The 21,309-nt window shown below is 57.2% G+C and overlaps 2 protein-coding genes across 2 annotated transcripts; one reads left to right on the top strand and one right to left on the bottom strand.

Moving 5' to 3' along the window:
- The first annotated feature begins 1,161 nt into the window (after positions 1 to 1,161).
- On the top strand, positions 1,162 to 12,871 carry FSD1 (fibronectin type III and SPRY domain containing 1). Its single transcript, XM_028126283.2, has 13 exons — positions 1,162 to 1,239; positions 2,219 to 2,314; positions 2,533 to 2,664; positions 3,450 to 3,551; positions 4,644 to 4,666; positions 4,863 to 4,984; positions 5,434 to 5,643; positions 9,170 to 9,268; positions 10,072 to 10,231; positions 10,585 to 10,664; positions 11,739 to 11,990; positions 12,104 to 12,192; positions 12,289 to 12,871. Exons 1-13 carry the CDS (start codon positions 1,225 to 1,227, stop codon positions 12,397 to 12,399), a joined length of 1,491 nt encoding a protein of 496 aa, XP_027982084.1. The 5' UTR covers positions 1,162 to 1,224; the 3' UTR covers positions 12,400 to 12,871.
- Positions 12,808 to 20,926, bottom strand: STAP2 (signal transducing adaptor family member 2). The gene is made up of 13 exons (XM_028126284.2): positions 20,825 to 20,926; positions 18,528 to 18,599; positions 18,246 to 18,368; positions 16,892 to 16,948; positions 16,340 to 16,440; positions 16,017 to 16,151; positions 15,098 to 15,167; positions 14,904 to 15,006; positions 14,706 to 14,780; positions 13,564 to 13,716; positions 13,387 to 13,476; positions 13,230 to 13,304; positions 12,808 to 12,956 (listed from the first exon to the last, which is right to left on the bottom strand). The coding sequence occupies exons 1-13, from the start codon at positions 20,924 to 20,926 to the stop codon at positions 12,868 to 12,870; spliced, it is 1,245 nt and encodes a 414-aa protein (XP_027982085.1). The 3' UTR covers positions 12,808 to 12,867.
- Between the last annotated feature and the right edge of the window lie 383 nt (positions 20,927 to 21,309).

Genomic DNA, 21,309 nt, shown 5'->3' with positions numbered 1-21,309 from the left:
AGCTTGGATTGAAGATCGGAATCCTAGCTTCAATTATTTGGCCCCCAAAATGTCTTCCTTTGAGGTTCAGAGTAGATTTGTGCTGATGGCTTCAGGTCCCATGACAGGTATGGGGGGGCTCCCCTGTCCCCACAGCCTGCACAGAAGTTTGGGGGCCCAGTGGAGCAGGTTCGTAGGGCCTGGGATTTCTCCCAGCCCTGCATTTGTCACCCTGGGGGGGTGGGGTGGGAGGAGGTGGCAGAATTCAGGCCTCAATGTGTCACCCTAACCACATGATGACCTCTTTTCTCACCCAAAAAGAAGAGGTCCTGTGTGCTCGGAAGCGCCCTTCCTATCAACCGCAGGACGGCCCCTGCCTGCCACGACACTCTGCCCACACCGCCCCAGCGGACACACACAGCTTCCCAACCTCCCCTACCCAGGCCACCTCTTCCCTCCGACTTTCTTCTCAAACTCTACCCTTCCCCCACCAACTCTACCCTTCCTCCACAGTCTGCCCAGAGGCAATGCTCGAGATCCTGGATAGATCTGGCCGCAGGCTGACAGGGAAGACCAAACCGGACACAGACATTCAGAGACCTGTGGCTTCCGGTCAGGCAGACAGACTTCTGGAGGAGGGGCTGTGAGAGCCTAGGGCTTTGTGGGATGTATAGGAGTTCAGTTGTGCCTTGGGGAGAGAAAGGGCATTCGAAGCTGAATATCAGCTCGGGCAAAATGTAAATGCTAGGAGTAAATGCAAGGAGTGTGAGCGGTTAGGGGCCAGATCTCATTGGAGGAGAGTATGGAATTCCAGTTTGAGGAACAGCCACGAAATGGCATGGGTGCAAGAGTGGGGAGGCTTAGGCACCAAGAGGACTAGGGATGAACTCGAGGTCACACAACAGGGCCAGGGGTCGAACCCCGGCAACCTGCTTCCCAGCTCCGGGCTCTCCGCAGCTCAGTCATCACTACCAATGCCGCCTGGCGGGCCCCAGGCTCTGGGGGGATCCCGGCTCTCAGGGACCCCAGCGCGGGACTACGTTTCCCAGCTTGCCGCGGGGGGGGGCGAGCGTGCGCACTGCGGCCAGTGATGGAGCACTGACGGGGGGCGCGGCTGCGGCGGCGGCGGCGGCGGCGGGGAGGGCTCGGCGGGCCATTGGCTCGTGGTCGCGGCAAAGGCAGCTTGAGGACTAGAAGAGCAAGCGGGGCCCGCGGGCCGGGCCGGGGACGACCTGGGCTGAAGCCATGGAGGACCAGAGGGTAGGACCGGGGCGGGGCGGGGCGGGGCCCCGGGCGGGGGTGGACAAGGGGGAGGGGACCAGGTGATGCCGCAGCGCCCCCCCACCCCCGCAGCTGCTTTGCGGCCGAGGCCCCACCCCCGCCCCAACCCCGCCCGGATCAAGCCCCCTAATTCGGGACGCAGCACCCACAGCCGTCGCCCCGACCTCTCCTCATCTGGGCCGGGGTCCAAGCTCATCGCCTCCGTGCCCCCCACGCGCACCCAGAATCCTTGACCCATCCCCCACGCCTTCCATCCGGACTGCGGACCAGGTGTCCGGTCTGTGCCCCGCCCCGCCCCGGAGGACGCCCCTCTGCCTCAGCCCAGGTGGTCCCACGATCCTGCTCCCCCGGGGAAGGGACACGTACGAGGCCTAGGTCAGGGTTCCAGGCCCCAGCAGGATCCTCCCACGCGGCTTCCTTCTCTCCAGGCGTCCCCTCACCCAGACCTCGGTCCCCCACTCCCCAGGTACCTGGGCTCTCGGGCACTCTGTTCTCCAGGTTCCTCTTTTCTTTTTTCTAATCCCTGTTCCCAAGGTATCCCTTTCCCCAGGATAGCCCATTTTCTACAGGCATGATTTTGCTCTGGGGTTCTCTTTCCCCAAGGTAACCCCTCACCCCGAGCCCCGCCCTCAGTAGATAGGTACAAGGTTGAAGGCTTTGTGCTGGGGCGGACCTGGCTCAAGCCCAGGGTCTGCCCCTTCCCCAGAGGTTCTTTGTGAGCCTCAGTTTCTTCTGCTGTAAAATGGGCATGCTTGCAGTGTCCATCTGCTAAGTGAGGGAAGATAGGGCCAGAGCTTTGCCCAGGGCCTGCCTCGTGGCGGGTACCTGAGCTCACTGGCGCTGTGGCTCCCACATCTCCTGGATCCCGGGAAGGCAGAGTGGGGACCCCCAGGTGGGGGAGCCGGGTGCCCGAGGGGCTTACGGGCCCTGCATGTGTGCGTGCTTCCGGTGGCGGCAGGAGGCTCTGCGGAAAATCATTACCACCCTGGCTGTGAAGAATGAAGAGATTCAAAGCTTCATCTACTCCCTCAAGCAGATGCTGCTGAACGTGGAGGTGAGGAAGGCGCCTCTGCAGTAGGGATGGAAGGAGGTGGGGAAGTCTTGGACAGGTACGTGGAAGGGATGGAGGGAGGGGGCAGCCATAGGAGTTAGCCTGTTACTGCTGATGCCTGTCTGCCGTGGCCTGGCTACGGTGTCCAGGCCTCAGTTTCCCCATCTGAGCATAGGCTTTGGCCCACCCTGGCCTGTCTGACCCCACAACATCTCTCCCAGGCAAACTCCACCAAGGTGCAGGAGGACCTGGAGGCCGAGTTCCAGTCCCTCTTTTCTCTCCTGGAGGAGCTGAAGGAGGGCATGCTCATGAAGATAAAGCAGGACCGGGCCAGCCGCACCTACGAGCTGCAGGTGTGTGTTGGGTGGGTGGGGGGGGGGGGGGAAACTCTCCCAGACCCCCACCCAGCCCCGATTCCCCCATGGCACCCCTCGGACTCAGCAGAGCCCATCTGGCCTCAGTGGCTTCCTTCAAATCTGCTCCTCCTCCTGCACCACTTCTTGGAAAGGCCCCCAGGTGTCTCCAGTGTCCAGAACCAGACACCCCAGTGGCATGGGCCTCAGCTCCTCTTTTTCCTGGTCTCTTCTCTGCCCCCTCACTGGCTGTGATCCATCAATCCCCCACCCCCACCCGCTCCCCTTGATCTCTGTTCCTACCACCTCCCTCCCCGCTTCTCTGTCACCACAGCCCCACCCCCACATCTGGCTCCTCCTTCCCTCCAGTCTTCACCTCCAATTTCTCAGCCCTTCCCACTGGTCCCCCAGATCTGGCAACATCCCCTCTTGCCAAACACCCCCCAACCCCATGGCTCCCGTGGGGTCTCAGACTCTAAATGGAGGTACTGGGGCTGCATCAAAGCCTCCTGGACAACTTTCTAACATCCCGGATTCCCAATCCTGGGAGAATTTGGGGCGCTGAGGCTCAGGTGTGGCCTGGACAGGGGAGTTTTTAAGAAAGGGATCCCCAGGTGATTTTGAAGTGCTGCCAGGAGTGAGGCCCCATTTCCTTCCACCCTCCCTCCCCCATCTGGAGTTGGAGAAAGGCATGGCACCCTGAATCCCAAAGGCAGTGGGGAGCCCCGGAGGGTTTGATGCGGTGGGGTGAGGTGTCTCTTCCCTCGGTGCCGTGCCACTCCCAGAACCAGCTGGCCGCCTGCACTCGGGCCCTGGAGAGCTCAGAGGAGCTTCTGGAGACAGCCAACCAGACCCTGCAGGCCACAGACAGCAACGACTTCCCTCAGGTGGGTACCTCAGAAGCCATACTGGTAGGGCTAGGCCATAAAATACAGGACACCCGGTTAAATTCGCATTTCAGATCAACCCCAAGTGATTTTTTTAGTATAAGTGTGGCCCGCACAACATTTAGTATAAGTATGTCCCAAAGATCCCAAGGAGCATACTTATGTTAAAAAATTATTTGTGGTTGATCTGAAATTGAAATTTAAATTTAACAAGGAGTAATTTGTTTAGTGTAAGCAGATCCCATGCAAATGTTTAGTATTAAAGTATTTCCAGAGGGCGCCTGAGTGGCTCAGATGGTTAAGCGTCTGCCTTCGGCTCAGGTCATGATCCCAGGGTCCTGGGATCGAGTCCCGCATCGGGCTCCCTGCTCCTTGGGAGCCTGCTTCTCCCTCTGCTTCTCTCTCTCTCTCTCTGTCTCTCATGAATAAATAAATAAAATCTTTAAAAAAAAAAAGTATTTCCAGATGTTGCGTGGAACATATTTATACTAAAATGTTTGTTGTGTATCTGAAATTCAAATTTAACAAAATTTTTAAAAGATTTTATTTATTTATTTATTTTGAGAGAGAGAGAGAGAGAGAGCAGGGGGAGAGGGACCAGCAGACGCCACACTGAGCGCGGAGCCCGACATGGGGCTGGGTCCCACAATCCCGAGATCATGACCTGAGCTGAAACCAGGAGTCGGATCGCTCAACCAACTGAGCCGCGCAGGCGCCTCTAACAACGAAAATGTTTTTAGTATCATATGTCCCATGCAATATTTAGTATATGTCCTGAATATAGAATGGGACATATTTTTATACCAAAAAATCACTTTGTTTATCTGAAATGCAGATTTAACTGGGCACCCTGTATTTTTATTTGCCAAGTTGACTAGCTGGATATAATGGGCACCAGGCACTGGGGATAGGGGTGGGGTAGGAGCCTGTCTTTGCCCCCATCCCTCTGGGGCACAGCCAAGCGTTTCTGCCCCAGTGGTCGGGGACTTTGGCCAGTGGCTGTCCCTCTGGGCCTCAGTATTCCTGTCTGTACGGTAGCTTTCCGATTCAATCAAGAAAACTCTTTGACTTTTATCCTGTCGCTTTTTCTAGGCTGCCAAGCAAATCAAAGATGGGTAAGATACTGGGATCTGGTTCCCACCCCAGTGCCCCGCCCCTGGTGTGAAGGTGGGGACACCCAGGGGAGGGTCTCTGGGCCCAGAGCACTGGACCAGAACAAGGGGGAGTGGGTCTCCCACACACTTCCGAGAACCGGGCCTGGGCCCCCTTGAGGTGCCTGCCAGCAGGCTGCCTCCACCTTCTTCCCTGCAGTGTGACAATGGCCCCTGCCTTCCGGCTGTCATTGAAGGCCAAGGTGAGCGACAACATGAGTCACCTCATGGTGGACTTCGCGCAAGAGCGGAGGATGCTACAGGCACTCAAGTTCCTACCTGGTGAGAGGAGAACTTTCTCGGGGCCTGGATTTCAGGCCAGTGGTACCCTGAGACAGGCCAGAGGGAGCCTGGCTTTGGAACCCCACAGGCGCTGGCCCTGGGGGTGGAGCCCCGAGGCTCCCCTTCCCATATGGGTTGAGCCACGAGGAAGCCCGCCCCCAGTAGCCGAGCCCTGAAAAGCCCCACCCACCAGGGGTGGAGTCTCACGAAGGCGACACTCTTATCAGAGAATTCTGGAAGTAGTCTACCTCTAAATGGTGGAGTCCCGAGAGAAGGTCCCGCCCTTTGTTGGTTGAACCCTGAGAAAGCTCTTCCCCGCCACCCCACCCTGGTGAAACCCTGGGGAAGCTCCACCCATGGACCCCAGTACCCGGAGGGGCCCCGGCCCCAAGAAGGCCTATGGTGCCGGTGGGGGCGTTTCGGTAAGGTGGCCCCTCTGTCCTGGACAGTGCCCAGCACCCCTGTGATTGACCTGGCCGAGTCCCTGGTAGCAGACAACTGTGTGACCTTGGTGTGGCGCATGCCAGACGAGGACAGCAAGATTGACCACTACGTGCTGGAGTACCGTCGGACCAACTTCGAGGGCCCGCCCCGTCTCAAGGAGGATCAGCCCTGGATGGTCATCGAGGGCATCCGGCAGACAGAGTACACCCTGACTGGTAAGGGCAGCTCAGCCCTGCTGCCGAAACCCCTCCCCTTCCACCCTCCCAATCCGGTGTGGCTCGGCAGTTCCAGGATCCCCTTTCACCTGGGGGGCCTGGCTGGGCTGATCAGGAGTAACAGAAAGTAATAATAATGAAAACGATATTGGTGATCGCCCCTGCACTGTTCATGGAGGGCTTACTAAATGTTTTACCCCCATGTAATGGACAGGCTTATCATCAGCATTTTACAGATGAGGGAACTGAGGCCCAGGGGGAGAAGGCATTCTCCATCCCCAGCTACCATCCAGCATTCGTTCATTCCAGTGTATGGAGTGCCTATGGTGTACCGGGCTGTGCCCTTGCATTAGTAAGCAAAACGGACGAAAACCCCTCCCCTCGTGGAGCTGGCGTCCTCCCAGTATTTGGGGATTTCCTTGGCAGGTGTAAGAGAGCAGAATGCGTGCGGGGGATCCCCCAGCCGGTAGGGGAGGGTCTGAGGAAGGGTAAAATCAGGGGGTCCCTAATGAGTTTCAGAAGCGGTCCTGAGCCAAGGGAAATCCTCAGCGGCGGGGCGAGTCTTGCTGACAAGATAACCATCACCACAGCTCTTGGGCTGTAATCAGCCTGTTCTTTATCTGTAATTAGCATACATGGTTAATAATGAGCATGCTAATTGCAGGAAAGAAAAGCTACCAGCCACCAAGAGGGCCTGTCCTTTGCATCGGAATCAAAATAAACATACCCCACTTTTCCCCCGATATATATATTTTTTATTATATTATATATTATGTAACATAATATATTATATTATGTAACATAAAATTTACATCTTAACCATCTTCAAGGGTCCACTTCGGTAGTAGTAAGTACATTCATAACGTTCTAAAGCCATCATCACACCATCTTCATCACTCTCCATCTTGCAAAACTGAAACTCTGTCCCCATGGAACACTGACTGTAGCCCCTGGCTCCCACCATCTACTTCCTGCCCCTGTGATTTTTACTACTTTTAGTACCTAACGTGAGCAGAATCGGACAGGATTTGCTCTTTCATGTCTGGCTTATTTCACTGAGTGCAGTGTCCCCAGGGGTCATCCATGTTGTCGTGCGGATCAGGATTTCCTTCCTTTTTAAGGCTGAATAGCGTTCCCGTGTGTGGACATACCCGGTTTTCGCCACTAATATCGGCTTACGTAACAATAGCTCAGTGTCAAAACCGAGGAACCGACACGAGCATATTCTGCGGTGTCGATCCACATTTCCCTGGTGATTCAGTACTTCATCCGTGTGTGTGTGTGTGTGTGTGTGTGATCTCTCCCCTGTGCAGTTTTCTCCCACGTGCAAATTCACATAACTGCCACCACGGTCAAGGTGGAGGGCTGCTGTATCACAGGCTTCCTGATGCATCACCCCCTGGCCGTACCCTCCTGCCTTCCACAGAATTTCTAGCGAGTGAATTCCGCAGGGCAGGAAGTTGAGTCCATGAAAAAGTGTGTGGTACTGAGGATGCAGATGGGGACACTCATCTGGCTAACTAACCCATGTGCTTATTTGGAGCCCACCTGCCATCTCGATTGCTTGGACAGTCAGGAGGGTTTTGGTTTAGTGTTTGTAACTTACATGCCTCCACTCGTCTCATCCTCATGTGAACCCTGCTTAGGTTGGGGAATATGGGGGCGCCTGGGTGGCTCAGTCGTTAAGCGTCTGCCTTCGGCTCAGGTCGTGATCCCAGGGTCCTGGGATCGAGCCCCGCATCGGGCTCCCTGCTCGGCGGGAAGCCTGCTTCTCCCTCTCCCACTCCCCCTGCTTGTGTTCCCTCTCTCGCTGTGTCTTTCTGTGTCAAATAAATAAATAAATTCTTAAAAAAAAAAAAGAATGGGGAATATGATTGCTGGTTTGCAGAATAGGAAACTGAGGCCCGCAGTGAGTTCAGACCATCCATAATCAGATGGGTTCCAGGTTTCTAAAACTGAGGCTTCTGGTTGGTAATCTTTGCTTGGGGGCGGTAGACGGTGTCGCTGAGCAAAGTGCTGAACTCTCGGAGAAGGGTGAACCAGTGTTGGGCCCTTGGAGGCGGTTGGCAGCCAGCCTGAGGCCCGAAAGAGAAGGGGCGGGTGGAGAACAGCCTTCTAAGAGGAGGAACAACCTGATCGAGGGCTCGGAGGCCAGAGCGCTGGGCCTTTGTGTCTGGAACTAGTTAAGTTTGCCACCCACATCTGTGGGGAGAAGGGAGAAGAGGAATGGGGTCTTTACCTGGAGGGCAGGGGGAGCTATGGGAGGTTTTAGAGCAGGGGGTGCTGAGCGCTGTTTGGGATGATCGGAGAACGGGCATTCCATGGGGAACACTCAGGAGGCACCTGGACATGTGGTTTGGGCTAGAGGTTGGGCTGTGGGTGCTGTGGTGGATGGATGGTATGTGAGGGGCAAGAAGGTGTCAGGGAGCAAGCAGAGTGAGGCGAGTAAGGGCCCCAGACTGAGTTGCCCCGACATTTAAGGGTGTCAAGGAGGGAGGAGCCTGCAAAGAGGACCTAGGGAGAACAAACAGAGGGGGTGTCCAGGAGACCACTGTGCCTTGGCTGCCAAGGAAAGAGAATGGTCCAGGGGGGAAGGAGTGGTCAGCCAGGAGGTCCTGCAAGGTGGGGACTGACAAAGCCAGAGGAGGGAGAGGGAGTGAGGCAGCAGAGGAGGGTTAGGGATGTAGACAGCTCTCTGAAGAGGGTTAGCTTGAGGGGAAACACAGCTAAAGACAGCTCGGTAGTTGCTTTTTATTTTTTAAGACTCGAAGAAACTAATAAAAAAGGACATAAGGGAGTGTGAGGCATATCGTAGAAGTAGGGGAAATTTTTCACCGGGCACGGCTAGATCCAGGGGTTCCAGCAAATGACTCGCTCACTGTTGTTCCCTGCATTTGTTGGATCTGGGGGCTGCATTCAGAAGGAGGCTTGCCAAATGCACTGATAAATTTTCCCAAGAGGAGGGGCACCTGGGTGGCTCAGTCGTTAAGCATCTGCCTTCGGCTCAGGTCATGGTCCCAGGGTCCTGGGATCGAGCCCCGCGTCGGGCTCCCTGCTCCGCGGGAAGCCTGCTTCTCCCTCTCCCACTCCCCCTGCTTGTGTTCCCTCTCTCGCTTTCTCTGTCAAATAAATAAATAAAATCTTTAAAAAAAAATTTTTTTTTAATTTGTAAACTAGGAGCTTCCTCCTAGTTGGCCAGCCCAGAGAAGACAGTGACTCTGCTCCCTAGAATACCAGCCTGGTGTCCCAGGGAAGATTCTTATTGGCCAGTTTGGGTCATGTGCTATTCCTGAACCTGCTGTTATTGCTTCCTAAAGCATCCTGATTGGCTAGTCTGGGTTGGAGGCGGAGCCAAGTTACACATAATCCTGCAGGTGAATGAGGGTCAGGGTGGTTTCTCAGGGATAAGATGTTGTTTGCAAGGTGCTCCTTAGAACGAGGAGTGGTGGGATTGCCCTGGGACACAGGGACCTATAACCGGTTGCTCAAAGTGCACACAATGTTGAGATCCCTCTGTTGCTCCTAGGTCTCAAGTTTGACATGAAATACATGAATTTTCGTGTGAAGGCCTGTAATAAGGCGGTCGCAGGCGAGTTCTCCGAGTCAGTGACCCTGGAGACACCAGGTGACTGCCCCACCCACCCTGCCTGTGACTCCACAACCCCTCACCCTGGGGCCCCAGGTACTGGTGTGCAATGATAATCTTCTAATCAGGGTTCTAGGACCCTTTTTGCTCGGGCTGCCAGGAAGCTCAGAGCTTAGTCCACAGTAGATTCCTCAGCCCAAGTGTCTAATATAAACCTGCTATTGTTTTTTGCTTTTGCAGTTGACCCCATTTTACCTGGATGGTTTTTATATTCTTTCTCTCTCTCTCTCTCACAAACACACACACTTATTCTCTCTTCTAAAAAACAAAACAAAACAGATAAGGGCTCTTAGAGTGGGGGGTGGGGTATCAGTCGTGAAGACCGATCTTACTCTCCTACGGCAGCACCTTTGCGTGCCCTCGGTAGGAAGTCCTTCTGCAGCCTAGCTTAACTATCGTGCTTCAGCCTGGCCCCTTTCCTGCGATTAACCTGCAGCGGAAGCACAGAGCGCGAGCGCTTTGGGAAAATGCCTCCCAACCTACGGGACCTTTAGGCAGCAAGCCCTCGGCCTTCGCTGCCCCAGCCACACGCTCTGCCCCTTCCGCGCTTCCCCGTCCATCCGTCCGTCTGTCTTGGTGTTTTGCTGCCTGTTCTCTCTGTAGCTGTCTGCCCCTGAGTCCGTCCGTCGGTCTCTCTCTCTCTGTCTGTCTCAGTCGCCGTTGTCTTTTTCTGTTCTCTGTCCCTGTCACGGTGTGTCTTGGTCACTGTCTGTCTCTCTGTCTCTCTCCGTGTCTCTCCGGGTTTCCCCATCTCTGTGACTCCCTCGTCTGCCCGGCCCCAGCGTTCATGTTCCGCCTGGATGCGTCCACATCTCACCAGAACCTGCGGGTGGATGACCTCTCCGTGGAGTGGGACGCCATGGGCGGGAAGGTGCAGGACATCAAGGCTCGAGAGAAAGATGGCAAGGGGCGGACCGCGTCTCCCGTCAACTCCCCAGCGAGGTAGCCTGTCCCCCCCCTCCCCCACCGAGTGTCTGGTGGAGGAGATCAAGCTGGACAGGGACACCCAGGGTCCTGCGTGGTCAAGCCTGGGGTGGGAGGAGGGACATGGGGCTGGAGGAGTGCAAAGAGGAAATGAAGGGAGAAGAGGTTTTTCGCTGGGTTTTGACAGGTGAATAGTTTTCCACATTAGGAAGGGCAGGGGCCTGTTCTGATATGCGGGGCCCAGCGCACGAAAAAGAACCAAGTCCTATGGAGGACTGATGAGAAGACCATGGTGGCTGGGTGGGCCAGGGAAACCCTCCTCTGGGGCCGGTGAGGGCCGAACTGAGCCTGCCCCTCCCCGCCCCTCACAGAGGTGTGCCGTCCCCCAAGAGGATGCCCTCGGGTCGTGGGGGTCGGGACCGCTTCACGGCTGAGTCCTACACGGTGCTGGGTAAGGAGGAGCGAAGACAGGGGGGCAGAGGGGACACTCTGGGCGGGGCCCTGATGGGGGGTGGGGGCAGAGAGAACTTCAGCTGGGGAAACTGAGGCAGCCACCAACGAAGCTTTCTGGGAATGGGTCTAATGTGTTGCTGTGGTGCTGGAGGAGTGGGAGGATTGGGGGGGTGGGCTTCCTGGGGTGGGGGGCAGAGCTTACGGAGGCTCTGGCCTAGAGATCAGCCAAGGGGGGGTTCCTGGGGTTTGTGGAATGCCTGGGATTTGCGAAGTAGCTGGAAAGAATGGTTGCCGGTCTTGGCTAGAGTTGGGGTTAGGGGAAGAAGCAGGGGAAGGGGTGGGGGGCGCTGGTCTGCAGGGTGGCTGAGACCTCACCTAGTTGTGGTCAGGAGAGTAGCTGAGGTCGGGGGTGGGGGAGCAGGCCTGGAGAAGAAACGTATGTGGGGGTGAGCCCTGTATCTGTGGAGGAGCTGAGATAGTAGATGGACCGGAGCTGGGGGGGGGGGGCGGGCAGGAGCGCGTAGAGAAAGCTGAAGCTCAGGAGTCGCTGGATCAGGGAGGAGGTGAGCTGGCCAGGATCTGAATCTGGACCTGGGAGAGTGTGCACTCGGGGATTAGCTGAGATCCGGGAAGAGCTGAGGCCCAGAAGTTGGCCTCCACCAGGAGCTGGGGGTCTGGGTAGAATCTAGATTCACAAAGCGATAGGAAAGAGTCCCAGAGTGCCATATGTGGAGTTGGCCAGGAGCAAGGGTTTGGGGATTATGTAGTCTCTGGGAAGAACTGAGGACTGAGGAGTATCTGGAGGAAGTTTCTAAGGACTGGAAGCATCTGGAAGGAGTAGCTTGAACCTGCAGAGAATCTGAAAGGATTAGTTGAGGCTTGGAGAGTATCTGGGCTTTCTGAGTATCTAGAGGAAGTGGATGCAGCCTGGGGACTACCTGGGAGGAATAGCTGGGAACTGAGGAGTATCTGGAGGGAAGAGCTGGGGTCTGGGGAGTATGGGGGTGACCACCTCTTTGTGGAAGGGCATCTGGGACCCGATTCCACCCGGCCCCCGCTGCCTACCCCGCAGGGGACACACTGATCGACGGTGGGGAACATTACTGGGAGGTGCGCTATGAGCCGGACAGCAAGGCGTTCGGCGTGGGGGTGGCGTACCGCAGCCTGGGCCGCTTTGAGCAGCTGGGCAAGACGGCCGCGTCCTGGTGCCTGCATGTCAACAACTGGCTGCAGGTCAGCTTCACCGCCAAGCACGCCAACAAGGCCAAGGTGCTGGAACCCCCCGTGCCCGACTGCCTGGGTGTGCACTGCGACTTCCACCAAGGTGACCCCGAGCCCCGATCAGCATCGCGAGCCCCCTCTCCCCGCCCGCTCTCTGCCGCAAGCCCCTCTCATCGCTCCCCCCCCCCCGCCCCTGTCGCTCTGCCTCCACCCCAGGCCTCCTGTCCTTCTACAACGCCCGCACCAAACAGCTGCTGCACACCTTCAAGGCCAAGTTCACACAGCCCGTGCTGCCTGCTTTCACAGTGAGAACCCTTCCACGGCGGGGAGGGGAGGGGTGGGGCCGGGGCTGGCTCTGCTCCTGAGCCTGCCCACCCCCCTCACCGTTCACTGGTCCCCAGGTGTGGTGCGGCAGCTTCCAGGTGACGACAGGCCTGCAGGTCCCCAGCTCTGTGCGCTGCCTGCAGAAGCGGGGCAGTGCCACCAGCAGCTCCAACACCAGCCTCACCTAGGCCACTGGACCGCCCGCCCAGCCCGGCTGAGTTTGGGGGCCCCCTCGCAGGCCTTGGTTGTTTCAGCCGACACCTTCTTCTCACTTTGCTGCTTGGAGCCTTAACTCCTGATTGGGGGGGGTCACCAATGGGGAACAGGCACCAGGGCGGGCCCTCGTCCCCACCTCACCTCCTAATAAAAGTCAATCACTGGCCAGGCCATGCTGATGGTTCTTTGGGGTTGGCTGGCACTTGAGTGTGCCCCAAACCTCTCTGGACCTCAGCTTTCCTGGCTGTAAAATGGGCCTTTCTTTTAGGGTCAGGTGGCAGGTTTTGCTGAGCAAGTGGGGCCTGCTGTGGGCGGACATCTGACAGACGCTCACAGCCCCCCACCCCGGCCCAAGCCAGGCCAGACACATCGGCCCTGGGGTCACTTGAACTTTTATTCTGGGAGGAGTGGTCGGCTGACTTTGGAAGCCCGAGCCCGGCTCACTGATCCCCAGCGTGTCCAGCGGAGTGCTCCAGAGCCCGCCTCCGCTGCAGCTTCTCTTCCAGCTCCGCCGTCAAATCTGCCAACCCTGGGGGGGGGGGGGGCGGTGTGTGACCGAGGCCTCCGCTGCACCAGGGATCCGCAGTCCGTGCCTGTGCCCCCAACCCCACACCCACCCACAACGTGCTGCAAAATCTGTGGGGCCCCGTGAAAGGTGAAAATGTACTCAAAAGCCTGGAGGAATTTCAAGATGGCTCAGCGTTAGACCGAGCATGGGGAGCTTTGGAGCGGGGGGTTCCGTGTGACTGCACAGGCCACCCACCTGGGAGGCCCACCCTGCATCGATCCCCACACGCCTCACCTGTTGTGGGGAAGAGAGTCTGCATTGAGCCGACTGCTAGCTTCTTGGCCAGGTCGCCGCTGAGGCCTTTAGGCTCTGGAGAAGGCAGATGAAGAGGTGAAGGCTGAGGCTGGCTCTGGGCTGGATGAGGGAAGGGCTGGGGAGGAAGGACTCCTACCTGGCTTGGGGGCAACGGGTGGCTTGAGTGCCTTTGCCTGGACTTTCGCCAACTTCCTGGGCTTTGGGACCGGCTGACTGGGGGAAGGCACTGTATGGACAAAGGTGTGGTGTGTTACATCCGGCTTTGAGCCCCCTCCCCCTGTCCCCATCTCTCCTTGGCTCCCTCCCCACCTACCATCCCCGTTCGTGTAGTTGGCAGCTGGGGCATCTCCAATGGGGATCACGTAGTTCTCCTGGTTCAGGAGTGGGGGTGACCTGCCCTGGCTTGACACAGGTGTGATGGGCACGGGCGGCAGCTGCTTGGGGCCACCTGAGGCAGGTGCAGGCCCTGGTGGGAAACGGCAGTTCTTGTCTGGGCCCACGTGGTGCAGGGACACCTTCGCGGGGGTCTGTTTGCCTCCGAATGAGGATGCATGTACTCATGCCAGGATTCAGGCATGTGACCCTGTGCATGTGCGTGTCCCTGTGTAGTATAAACATGTACACTGAGTGAATCTGCATAGTTGAATATATGTAAAGGGTTTGTACACACACACCTAAACGTGTGTACGTGCATGACACTGCGGGGATACTAAAGTATGTGCTCAGGTGTTCGTCTCCATCAGTGTGCATACCCGTGTACCTCAAAATGTCTGAATTTGCGCTCGTGGGTGAGCATTTGTGTGTGCATGCCTGGTTGTGGCTTAGGTGTGCGTATGTGTGCGACACAGGACTGGAACTGTGGGACACTTGTACTCACGCATGTGTGGAGCCCTCGGCCGTGTAGGTGTCTACAAATGAGTTTCTGATTATGCAGACGGATGCAGTCCGTGTTCGTGAGTGTACAGTGTGTGTGTGTGTGTGTACATACATGCCCAGCGTGCACAAGGGTCCCCCCACATCTGCCCAGCCCCAGGAGGACCAGACTGCTTACCCCACAGACCCTTCCAGCCCCTTCTTCCTGCTCCATAAACGGGACCGCCTCCCACCTCAACAGCCACCCGGGATACTCTCTCTGGGTAGTTTCTTGCTCCAGGTGAAGCCCATCTCTACCTACTGAAATCCTTTGAGACCTTAAGCAAACACCCCCTCCTCCAGGAAGCCTTTCTCCTATTCTGCCCTCTTTCTCTGCCCAAGTCTAGGCACCGCTGCTTCCAGCCCCAGGTTCAACCGCACAGGGCTGGGAGTGTATCCGGGCTCCACAACCCGGAGGGCAGGGTCTGGGTAATTTCCGGGTCGTTGCAACTCTGGGTACAAGATTGGACACGGGCGGTGCCATGTGGGTCCCAGGTATCTCCCCACTGTGGCCCAGCGGTGCCCGCAGGGCGGGGGCATCACCTGCGCCCGGCGCCGCGGGGGTCGAACACACCACCCACACACTCTCGCCGTTCTCTTTATCCGCCTCCACGTGGCCTACAACAGAGATCGGTCCTAGCGGAGGTGCGGCGGCTGGGCATTGACCCAGGGGTGGCCCGTGGGGGCAGGAGCCGGAGAGGCACGTACTGGGTCCCCCGAGTTCCCTGAGACCGCACCCACCTAGAACCTTCTCGTAGTTTTCGTCCAGCAGGAAGGGCACCAGCGCGTTATTGGTGTGTGACACGAAATAGTTGATCACTGCGTCGAGTGAGGCACAAGAGAACTGGAGACGGATAGGGGTCGCAGGTAAAGCTGTTGAGGAAGGGGCGCAGACCCCACCACTACGCACCCCGGGACCCCGGACCAACGCTCACCGGCTCCTCCACGTCGATCACATACTTGGGGCCCTCACGCTTCACCTTGTAATGCCGGACCACCGACTTCCTGCGCAGGCCGTGGTGAGTGGGGGGACCGGCTCAGACCAGGGAGAACCCCGCCCCTTGTCCTGGCTCCGACCCCGCGGGGGGCCTGAACTCTTCTTGCTCTCCTGCACACTGACCACGCCGAGTCCTGGCGTGGCTCTATGCGGAGAACCAGGCCCTCAACTGACTGCACCCTCCAGGAAGACCATGCCACTGGTCCTGCCACTGCCCCCAGGGAGGACCATGCCCCGATGGCTCCACCCAGGAGGCCCCGCCTCCCTACTGGGCTCTGCCTCCCTACTGGGCTCCGCCCCCGGGGTTCTGACTCCACCTTCAACTGGCCCGATCCCTCACCAGACTATCCCAAAGGAAGCTTTAATATCAGTCTCTGATCCGCTCCCAGAGTGGTTCCATCTCAAAAGCCTGATTCAATCAGTGGTTCCGTCTCAAAAGCCTGACCACAGGGAGGGCCGGGACATGACTCCACCCTCAGGGTCCTGACTCCGCCCAAGGGACTGGTTACCACCCCTGGATTTGATTTCTTCCCTGCTCCAGATGCCCAGACCCAGCTCCGACTCCGCGCCGAAGAGCCGATCCTAATCCAAAGGTCTGACCTCGCCTATAGAGTCCCGTCCCGGCTCCAGGATCTAACTCCTCCCCCAAGGGGATCCACCGCCCTGCCTGGCCCCCTAGCCCCGCCCCCAGGCAGTGACTCTACCCTCCCATCCCGGGGCGGGGCCAGCCTCAGGACCTCTTGCCCCGGGAGCTCTGGCCCCGCCCCTAGGGACTACGCCCGTCCCAGCTCTAACTCCGCCCCCACGCTCGCTCCTCCTCCCTCCCCGGCTCCGGCTCCGGCGCCGCGCAGGCGCACCCATTGAACGTCTGGCGCGTGGTGACCGACACGTCGTCCCCGCCGTCCCCGCTGGGTCTCAGCAGCAGGTTTCCGCAATCGGGATAGCGCGCCAGGAGCAGCTGCGCCTCCAGCCGGCTCACCTTCATGAAGCAGCTGGGGAGGGCCGCGTCCCTCACTCAGGGCAGGCCCCGCCCCTGGATCCCAGCCCCGCCCTCCCGCGAAGCCCCGCCCCCCGGCGCCTGGACCATGCCGCGTACGCTCGGCTGCCCTTCCCCCAGTCTCCGGCCTCGCGCTTCCGTCCGCCGCCGTCCCGCGGCCGCTCGGCCAGGCGGGGCACTCACGAGGGCACTTCGAACGCGCGGCGCGCCTTCTCTTTGGCCAGGGCGTCGGCCATCATATGCAGGTGTCCGGGCAGCAGGGTCAGGTTCGACGGGACACGCAGCTGAGGGTTGATGGGGCGCCCGAGGACGCTCGGCCGTTAGGGCACGAGCGGCTTGTGCCCGTGTCACCGACGGGCACCCTGAGACCGGGGTGCGGGCCGAGCCAGGATGGGAACCCGCGTTCTGCAGCCACCCAGGGCAGGGGCAAAGAGGCTTTGGAGGGGACGTGAAGACACCTCGCTGATGGGGAGGACAGATCGGATGCTAGAATAAATGTAGGGTCTCAAACCCAGCGGCTGCAGGGGCCAGGCAGAGGACAAATGACTAAAAGAGAAATCAGGAATGTTGACAAAAACTCCAGGCTTTTAAGTAATGGCAGGTAACTTTTACATATTTTACGTCTGTGGGCTCCACCTGGCTCACGGCCGGCGGCCGCCCGCGTGAGGGGAGGCTGCTTTGAGGGATGTAGGGTGGAAAGAGGAGAGAGGGTTCTGAGCAGGTGCCCGCGCTTACCTCGACCACCGTCAGGATGAAGCCTTTCCACATCTCCCGAGACTCCAGGCTCTCTACCTGGGGAGGGAAAGAGAAGGAGTCCATGTCAATGAGCCTCGGCCCATTCACCTGTGAAATGGGGATGAGGAATACTAGTAGTTTTCAAGGTTAAATGAGTAAGGACGTGTTCATTTAGGACGTCTGAACTTAAGTCCTTAGTAATGTGGGATGCTATCCTGTAATGTCACTGAATCAACATTTATTTATTTGTCTCTTTTATTTATTCTACATCAACTTTTTTTTAAGATCTTATTTATTTTGAGAGAGGGAGTGAGCGAGAGAGCACGAGCAGGGGGAGGGGCAGAGGGAGGGGGAGAAGCAGACTCCCCGCGGAGCAGGGAGCCCTACACAGGGTTCCATCCCAGGACCCTGGGATCATGACCTGAGCCGAAGGCAGATGCCTAACCGACTGAGCCACCCAGGCGCCCCTGGTTTGTGTTGTTTTAAAAGTCCTTCGGCTCAGGTCAGGATCCCCTGAGATGCAGCGCTCCATCAGGCTCCCTGCTTCTCCCTCTCCCTCTGCCCCAACCCCCACCCCCTCTTGTACGCCCTCTCTCTCAAATGAATAAATAAAATCTTAAAAATAAATAAGTAAATAAAATAAAACAACATAAATCAGATGATGTATCTCCATGTATCCCTAAACCCTCCCAGGACTCCCGCCTCCTTTGGAGTAAAAGCTCAAGTCCTCCCCAGGGCCCACAGAGGGCCCCGCACCACACAGCCCCCCTCCTCTCCCCGCCCCGCTCCCTCCCCCACACCTCACTCTGCTCCAGCCACATGGGCCTCCTCCCTGCTCCTCCAATACGCCAGGCCTCTGCTAAAGAGCCATTTCACAGCTATCCACGTTGCTGGTTCCCTTTCCTCCTTCGGGTCGTCAGTAAGGCCTTCCCTGGTCACCCTGTGTAACACTGTACCCCAACCCCCCTCTGTCCTTTCCCTAGCATCTCCCGCCACCTGACACTCCAGATATTTCACTCACTTATATTGTTTATTGTGTGTCTTCCCACTAGACTCTAAACTCCACAAGGGTGGGGATTTTTAATTGTCTTGTTCACGGCTGTGCGACTAGGAGAGTGTCAGGCACACAGTAGGTGCTCAATAACGTTGCCTGAAAGATTGCGTGCGGGCAGTGACCATCCACGGGGCTCACATCTTGTTATGACTACGCGTATGATCCCGTTTTGCAGTTGTAGAAACCAAGGCATAGAAAAGTGAAGTGAGTTGCCCCGGGTCACCAACCCAGTGGTAGACCCCATGTGACTCCATGCTAGTGTGTGTTAGTGGTACGTGTGACAGGGAGGGACGGGCCTACCTTGAACTTGATCTCTTGGTTCCAGAGGACCAGGCTGAAATAGATGTCAGGGTCTCTTGAGCTTCCCCAGGGCGCCTCATCGGTGAGCCTCACAAATGCTTCTAGGCCTAACTTCTCCACGTGCTGGGGATCCAGAAGCAGGAGTCTGAGCACCAGGCTTGTGGCTCCTCAGGCTCCTCAGGCCCTTCGGCTTGGCCACACCCACCCACACTCTCTGCTTGGTCCCCGAGGTCAGGGTTGGGGTGGGGAGACCAGCCCTTGAGCCCTCATTCCCATCCTTACCTGGGAGTCCCGATTGCTATTATAGAAATAAAGAGTGCAACCCTGGAGGCCTGCCCAGAACTTCTTGTAATCCTGAGGACGAAAGATAGAGAGCAGAAGGTGAGAAGGCAAATCTGGTTACCTCCATGACACCCACGCCTGTCTCAGGATCTTTGCACGGGCTGTTCTCTCTGCCTGGACACTCTTTCCCCAGATCTTCACACAGTTTCCTTCATCACCTGCTTTGGGTCTTTGAACAAATGTTCCTTCTCTGGGAGGCCCTCCCCATCCATGGCCCAGCCCCTCGGGATCTGTTATTCTTTGAGAAAGGACCAAAGAAATTTTGAAGGGATGGGAGATCCAGAGCAGCCCCCCAGTGTACAGAGGTAGGAGTTCTAGGAGAAAGTTGAACCAACCATCCACCCACACACCCACCCATCTACTTACTCATCCACACATACATATATCCCCCTTCTCCATGTCCACCCCATAAATATTTATTGGGATCTCCTAATTTTACAAGGCTCTGGACTCTAGAAGTACAGTAGATTCAGGATGTCTCCCCGGAATTCTGAATTGCAAATGTCCTAATTTTCTTGGAGGTCTAAGGGGCTGATACAGCTAAGACTGTAAGATTCTGGGGTTTTTTCCAGCAAATATTCCCCGAACACCTACTCTGCACCCAGCTGTGTTGCAGGCAAAATAAATAAATGGGACTTGGCTTCTGTTTCGAAATAGATCATCTTCCAGAAGAATATAGAAAGCATAGGTACTAAAATCTGGGGTGCCTGGGTGGCTCAGTGAGTGAAGCATCCGACTCTTGGTTTTGGCTCAGGTCATGAGCTCGGGGTCCAGAGATCGGGCCCTGCTTAGGGCTCTGTGCTCAGTGGGGCATCTGCTTGAGGATTCTCTCTCTCCCTCTGCCTCTGCCCTCCCCCCCCCCCGACTCATGCTATCGCTCAAATAAATAAAACCTTAAAAAGAAAGAGAAAGCATAGATACCAAAATCCTCCAGGGAAGAGAAATTAGGGCCCCGGGAGGGACAGACCCTGAACCTTGAGATACAGAGGACGAGAAAGGCCCTCCAAGTGGGAATCTGGGAAGACTTCCTGAAGGAGGAGGTACTTTAGTCCATAATGATAATGAGGATAGCTCTCATATTGACAGCTAGCATCCATTCATCAATCCACCTATAGATCCATCCATCTGCCTCTCTTATCCATCTATCCATCCATCTATTCATCTACATATCCACCCACCCACCATCTGTCCGTAGATATATACACACATTTAACATTTGCTGAGGACCTATTATGTGCCAGGCACTGGGAACAGAGTAATAAGTGATTAAACTCAGCATGGTCAGACCTGCTTCCTTATGGACACACTATACACCATTGCACAAGATAATTAAACGCTCCGTGCCTCAGTTTCCCCACCTATAAAATGGCCATAGAGGTGTACCTACCTCGGAGGATGTTGTGAGAATTGGGGGTGTGAATACCAGTAAAGCACTAGCGCTTGCAGAGTCGGGTCCACAGACCACTGAGGGCTACCCTTCTCCTGTAACCATGACTAAGGCCCTCGTGTACCCACTTTGTACTAGAGAAAACTGAGGCACAAAGACAGAGTCACTCGTCCAAGGCCTGGGAGTCAGGAAGGCATGGAGCAGGGATGTGAACCTGGGTCTTGCACTCTGGGGCCAGGCCTTTCCGAGCCGCTGTGGTCTCAATGCTGTCTAGGCTGGGGAGGATGTGGGCACCTGAAGGCACAAGGCAGGGAGGAGGGAACTGGGGGTTCCTTCTGGTGGCTCTGGGGGTGGGCCCGGAAAGCAGTGGGTGGGTGTTTGGGGTTGTAGCAGGAAATGAGCACGAGCAGTGGGGAGCGAGAGATGGACCTTCCTGGGAAGGAGTATTTGGTCCTGCCATATGTGGCCCCCTCAGCTTTCACTGTCCCCATATGCCACCTGTCCTGGCCTTGACCCCTGCAGCTGAGGTTCATGGTTACTTAGGGGCTGGGGTGGGGTATGGGAGTCAGAAGTCTTCCCATTTCCTGGTGGAAGTCCCTGATCCTGCCTGTATCCAAGAGACAGAGAGACCAAGAGGGAGACACATGGAGACAGGCAGGGAGAGGCAAAGAGAAAGAGATAAATCAGCCCGGCGGGGGACAGAACCTTTTCCAGCCCCCAGCACACGCCCCGCTCCATCCAGTACCCAGTACCCACCCCGCCCCCTCGGCCAGATGCAGAGTTCTAGGCTCAGAGAAGGGCCGCCAGCCACCTAGGAGCCCAGCTGTGCCAGCTCCCTGCCCCGCCTTACCTGGTCGCCGGGTCCCTTCTTCTCCAGAAAGCTCTCATAGTAGTGTGAGGGTAGAGCACCCTTGTGTTTGGGGACCCGGGGTGGGCTTAGGGCTGAGGCCATGGCCTGGCCTCTCCTTCCAGTGGGTGCGCGCCAGCTGAGCCAGGAAGCAGAGAAACAGATTTCAGGGGAATTTCCTCTTCTGTCAGCTCCCCAGCTCCCTCCCCTGCCAGCAATGGGCGGGTGCTGGACCCGGCTTGTCCTAGGGAAATCCCAGCCTCTCTGGTCTCCCCAGGAGGTCTGGGAGGCCTGCAGGAGTTATGGAGGAGGGGGCCACTGGGAGGCTTTCAGTACAGGGCAGAGACTGGGCAGAGGGTTCACGGAGGAGGCACCTGTCTAAGCAAAGGTCTGGATGTGCGATAGGGAGGAGCCAAGGGTTGGGGCGGCAAGGGATGTGTCAAGAGAGGACAGGGCAGGAACATAGCATGAAGGTCTGAGTGCCCCTT

This window comes from Eumetopias jubatus, unplaced genomic scaffold (assembly GCF_037043125.1).
Source record: "Eumetopias jubatus isolate StellerSeaLion01/CBP00866 unplaced genomic scaffold, mEumJub1_p1.0 scaffold_1, whole genome shotgun sequence".
NCBI classification, from domain to species: Eukaryota; Metazoa; Chordata; class Mammalia; order Carnivora; family Otariidae; genus Eumetopias; species Eumetopias jubatus.
The sequence above is the reverse complement of the archived record's forward strand: the minus strand, read 5'-3'. Positions and strand labels throughout refer to the sequence as shown.